Below are 5,720 nucleotides of genomic sequence, written 5' to 3'. Positions count from 1 at the left end.
TCACGGAGTTTTGAGATGAGTCCGGAAGGGATAATGGTGTTGAAGGCACAGCTGTAATCGATGAGTAGGAGCCTGACGTGGGTGTCCTCATTATCCAAATGTTCCAGGTGGGGACTTCAGATTGTAGCAAGGAAGGTTGAAGATGTCGGCGAATATTTCCGCCAGCTGAAAAGGATCCATGAGCACGGCTGGGGACTCCATCTGGGCCAGTTCTTTCCTTGGGTTTACTCTCAGGAAGGCTGGTTTGACGTCTGCAGCGGTGATGGAGGGAACAGATGCATCCGAGGCTGTCAGGGCAGGCAACACCGTGCCACTGGCATTCTGCTCGAACCGAGCATAGAAAGCATTGAGCGTGTCACGGATGCGTGTGTCTTTGTCCACTATTTTGTTCTGCTTTATTTTGTATCCCGTTGTGTTGCGTAGGCCTTGCCACAAGTGGCAGGTGACCGTATGGTCTTTTCGGGCCTCTAACTTGGTCCAGTACTGCCTCTTGGCATCTCTAATGGATGCCTCCTTCCTCTTATACTTTTATGTCACAACTGACTAAAGCATATGCCTTTTTAACTGTCCTATTCACGAGCTCTGCTGACGTCGGGGATTTGTGAATAATTAATCCAAGATCACTCTATTCCTCTAAGCTAAGCAGTGTCCTGCCTTTCATTAAATACTTCCTCATCTTGTTTCTTTTTCCAAAGTGCATCACCTTGCACTTATGAGGGTTAAATGTCATCTGCCACTTCTTTGCCGGACTGACCAACCCATCTGTATCTTCCTGCAACCTACAATTATCTTCTTCTCTATTAACCACTCTACCAATCTTAGTGTCGTCTGCAAATTTGCTTAACAGTCCCTCCACATTTTCATCTATATCACTTATATATCCATATATTTTTGTGCATCATTTTTGTATATTTATTTGTGTATGTAAATAGTTATCCTACAATAAGAGCTTAAGTAAATTGGACCTATACTCTGAAGCTTAGAAGAATCATAGAATCCCTACAGTATGGAAGCAGGTCATTCGGCCTATGGAATCTACACCAACGCTCTGAACAGCATCTCACCCAGACCCAAACCTCCTACCCTATCCCTGTAACACTGCATTTCCCATGGCTAATCCACCTAGCCTACACATTCCTGGATACTACGGGCAATTTAGCATGGCCAATCCACCTAACCTGCACGTCTTTGGACTGTGGGAGGGAACCAGAGCACCTGGAAGAAACTCATGCAGACACGGGGAAAATGCACAAACACCATACAGACAGTCAACCGAGGGTGGAATCGAACCCAGATGCCTGGCACCGTGTGGCAGCAGTGCTAACCACTGAGCCACTGTGCTGCCCATTGACAGAGTAGACACTGGGAATGTTTCTCCCTGGCTGAGAAATCTAGAACACAGGAGCATATTTTAGGACTGAGGCGAGGAGAAATTTCTTCACTTGAAGTGTGGTGAATCTTTGGAATTCTCTAGCCCAGATGGTTATGCATGCCATCAATTCATATGTTTAAGGCACAGATAGACAAACATGTCATTTCTCCTGGAATCCAGCAATATGGGGAGTGAGTGGGAAAATAGAATTTAAGAAGATATCTGCCTAAATCACACTGAGAGTGGCAAAGTAAGCTAGAAGAGCCATAACAATGCCTGTTCTTATTTCATACATTCTTCAAGCATTGGCCATTCAAATGGAGAAAGGCTTGCCTTGTTATAAATGTGTAATCTCATGAGTCTGGAATTGTTCTTTAATCAGTGCTCTTAATCAGGCCTAATTAGCATATCAAAATAAGATTCCGTACAAGTACCGTACCCATGATTAAAAACCATAGCTTGAATGATACTTGGATGATTATTAGACCTGCTGCAAGTAACAACATTTTACTGAGTTATACCAACTGATCATAATTTCTACATGCATATTAGTCATGAAATAGTCTTATTTAATCAAAACGAACCTAATTGGAATTCTACAGCAACATTAATTTTAAATTATGTTCTCTACAATCTTTGAGATGAAAAGTGATTTTGTAGCAAAGTCATGCAATTATGAGTAAACACAGCTTTTCTTTTGATTACAGCACCCATAGCCACTAGAGATCAAATGAATCGACATATTCATAAAATAAATCTTCATAAAATCTCTATAGTGTGGAAACAGGCCATTTGGCTCAACAAGTCCATACCGAATCTTCGAAGAGCACCCCACCCAGACTCACACCCCCATCCTATATTTCTCATGGTTGACCCATCTAACCTACACATCCCTGGACGCTACAGGCAGAAACTGCAGAAATTCACCAAAGATCCTCAGACAGTACCATCCAAACTCACGACCACTTCCATCTAGAAGGACAGGGGCATCAGACATATGGGAACTCCACCTCCACCAAGTTCGCCTCCAAGTCACTCACTATCCTGACTTGGAAATATATCGCTGTTCCTTCACTGTCGCTGGGTCAAAATCCTGGAATTCCCTCCCTAATAGCATTGTGGGTCAACCTACAGCAGGAGGACTGTCGTGGTTCAAGAAGGTAGCTCGCCACCACCACCTCAAGGGCAACTAGGGATGGGCAAGAAATGCTGGCCAGCCAGCGACGCCCACATCCCACAAATGAATAGAAAAAAAAAATTTAGCATGGCCAATCCACCTAACCTGCACATCTTTGGACTCTGGGTGGAAACCGGAGCACAAGGAGGAAACCCACACAGACACAGGGAGAATGTGCAAACTCTACACAGACGGTTGCCTGAGGCTGGAATTGAATCCAGGTCCCTGGTGCTGTGAGGCAGCAGTGCTAACCACTGAGACAGCGTGCCGCCCAATATAGATCAGAAACTAAATTGGGAACCTCGTGATCTGTACATATTAATTTATAATAGGTAGCACTATTGTCTGTTAGTATTATTGTCTGTTAAACATCTAGAGAACTCCTACTTATCAGTTTTAACATAAATAGCATAAATAGCTTCCGAGTTCACCAATCAATAAATGTCTCCTCATTTAACATCTGTATTGGCTGCTGGACCCAACTTGATTTCTCTCTAATGTTTTAATAAAACAACTTTACTCCTGTACAAAAGTGGAAGAATTTCAATGGCAGATTGGTTAGCAAATTAGAAATGTTTGGGATTAATGGGTCCTTGGCAGCATGGATTAGAAGTTGGCTAAAGGATCAGGAACAGAAGGTAGCTATAGATTGGCATTTCTCAGACTGGAGACAAGACGAAAATGGTGTTCCCAAAGGATCGGTGTTTGGACCCTTGCTTTTTCTGATTTATGCAAATGACTTGGAGATGGGTGTTGAGGGAAAAATCTCTAAATTTGCAGATGATACTAAGCTAGGGAGAATAGTCAATTGTGAAGATGGCGCCGAGCAACTTGAAAGATATTGACAAGTTGGCCAATTGGGCACAAACCCGGCAGATGAATTTCAATGCAGAGAAATGTGAGGCAATACATTTTGGCAGAAGAAACATGGAGAGACAATACAGGCTTAAATGGTACAACTTTGAGGAGAGTACAGGAGCAGAGGGACTTCAGGGTTCACGGACACGATTCTCTCAAGGTGGCCAGGCAAGTTGAAAAAGATGTTAAGAAGGCCTATAGGATCTTTGGGTTTATGTTGAAATAGAGGCATAGAGTATAAAAGTAAGGAAGTGATGCTACACCTCTACATATCATTGGTCAGACCACATTTGCAGGATTGTGAGACAACAAGGTGCAGGGCTGGATGAACACAGCAGGCCAAGCAGCATCATAGGAGCAGAAAGGCTGACGTTTTGGGCCTAGACCCTTCATCAGAAAAGGATTTGAAGAGGTAGATTGAATGAGAGGTGAAGAGCAGTCTGTGATAACGTAAACAGCTTTAGAAGCCTTGGGGCTTTTTTTAAAGTTGGAACAATAGAAGCAGCCTGTGGCCAGCTCTCTCAGACCAGGATTTCTAATTTTATTTTAAGTTTCTTAGGTTTATCTATAGGCAGAAGCTGCTAGAGTCTTGAAGATGTAGAAGCTATTTTCCCCCTCTCTTGGTTATAGCTCGAGGCTAGGGTTTCTCATCCTAATGCAGGTTTTGCATGTGAGAAAATGTGATTGCTGAATTTGCCTTTTTGCCAAGGGCTGTGTTCATAGGATGTTACTACATTGGAACTGTTAAATAGTAATAGCTACTACATCTATTATTCTGTTAAGTTTTCCAATAGAGTTAAGTTATTCTAAGTTCTTCTTTGTTTTGTTGTATTTTAACTATATAGTGTTTGAATAAATTGTGCTTTGCTGAAAACTGAGTAGTTTGACCAAGCAAATTGTATTTGAAACACAGCACTTTACATTTGCCTTTAAAATAGGAAAAGTTAGGGTCTAGGCTACCTTCTGAAAATATTTTGAGGGAGTCTGGTCTGGTCCATAACATAACATAATTGAATGACAAAGGCAACAGTTAGAGTAATTCTTGTTGGAGACAGTCATTGCCTGGCACTTGTATCGTGTGAATGTAACTTGCCACTTATCAGTCCAAACCTGCTTATTGTCCAGGTCATGGACAATATTTGGACGTGGGCTGCTTCATTATCTGAGGATTCGTGAATGGTGAACATTGCACAATCATCAGTAAACATTCCCACTTCTGTCCTTATGATGGAGGTCATTATTGAAGCTCCATCTCCACTTCCTTCCCAGCTCACCATAGGAACAGAAGGAGGCCATTCAGTCCATCAAGGCTGCTCCACCATTCACTAGACATGGCAACTCTATCTTAACTACTTGGTAAGTAAATATATTCAAGCTGGTGGAGAATCGACAGATCACCGGAATGAAAAAGTAACTCGCTTTTAAAGACAACAATTGACTTGGCATCACTTACCTTCTGGGACAGGCCATTTTGTTATCGCGCAACCTTGTCCATTCATCTTTGAAAAGAGAGTTAGCTTGAATTCTAAAATTCAGTCCAGTGTACTGGATTTTATTTCTAGAAGGAAAAGTCATTTCCCACTGACCCCTTGAATGCCTTTTATTAATTTAAGACCTCAATTAGCTCCCCACTAAATTGCTTCGAAGAAAACAACTTGAGGAAGGGTCACTGGACCAGAAACGTTAACTCTGTTTTTCCCTTCACAGATGCTGCCAGACCTGCTGAGCTTTTCCAACAATTTCTGTTTTGTTTCCTGATTTACAGCATCCGCAGTTCTTTCCTGTTTTTAGTCACTTTAGTGTCTTCATTTTAATGCATCATCATTTTACATTCTCCAAGGCCAGGACTGTAAATCCTTCCTGAGGCCAGGCACAACAGTAATTCATAGAATACCAACTTAGGCCTGTTATGAGCCCTATGGAGATCAACAAACCAGAAGAATCAAATTTACCGAATGACCCCAATGGAAAAACCAATAGACTTTTACTTTACCAATCAAACCAAAATCAACATGAATTAACAGGAAAATTACAGTCAATTTAAACGACGAATTACATTTGAAGTGGAAGAAACAACAAAGAGAAGTCTCTCAGAATTGCCAGACTATTCCCTCAGCGCATAGAGCATCAATCTCAGCCACAAAGTCCTTCAAAGCCCTGACATCTTTAGGTACAGTTCCAGCTCCTTCTTTTTCCCCCAGAATTTAGCCACTGATTCTCTTACGACAGCCACTCCTAACCGACCCAAGTTCCGTCTTTCCCAAAATGATGTACTGTTCCAGAACCTCCTCAGCTCTTCTCACAACAATCTTG

At 42.1% G+C, this 5,720-nt stretch overlaps 1 protein-coding gene across 1 annotated transcript in view; it reads right to left on the bottom strand.

Annotated features, from left to right (window-relative positions):
* Positions 1 to 4,906, bottom strand: part of LOC109925716 (POU domain, class 6, transcription factor 1-like) — a 66,587-nt gene extending 61,681 nt beyond the window's left edge. The window contains exon 1 of the mRNA XM_048618835.1: positions 4,861 to 4,906. Coding sequence (XP_048474792.1) covers positions 4,861 to 4,906 — 46 coding nt within the window. The remainder of the gene's footprint in view (positions 1 to 4,860) is intronic.
* Positions 4,907 to 5,720: the final 814 nt, after the last annotated feature.

The sequence above is a fragment of the Rhincodon typus genome, chromosome 41 (genome assembly GCF_021869965.1).
Source record: "Rhincodon typus isolate 14 chromosome 41, sRhiTyp1.1, whole genome shotgun sequence".
In the NCBI taxonomy this organism is placed as follows: Eukaryota; Metazoa; Chordata; class Chondrichthyes; order Orectolobiformes; family Rhincodontidae; genus Rhincodon; species Rhincodon typus.
Note: the sequence above shows the minus strand (reverse complement) of the source record. Positions and strands in the feature narration are given on the sequence as shown.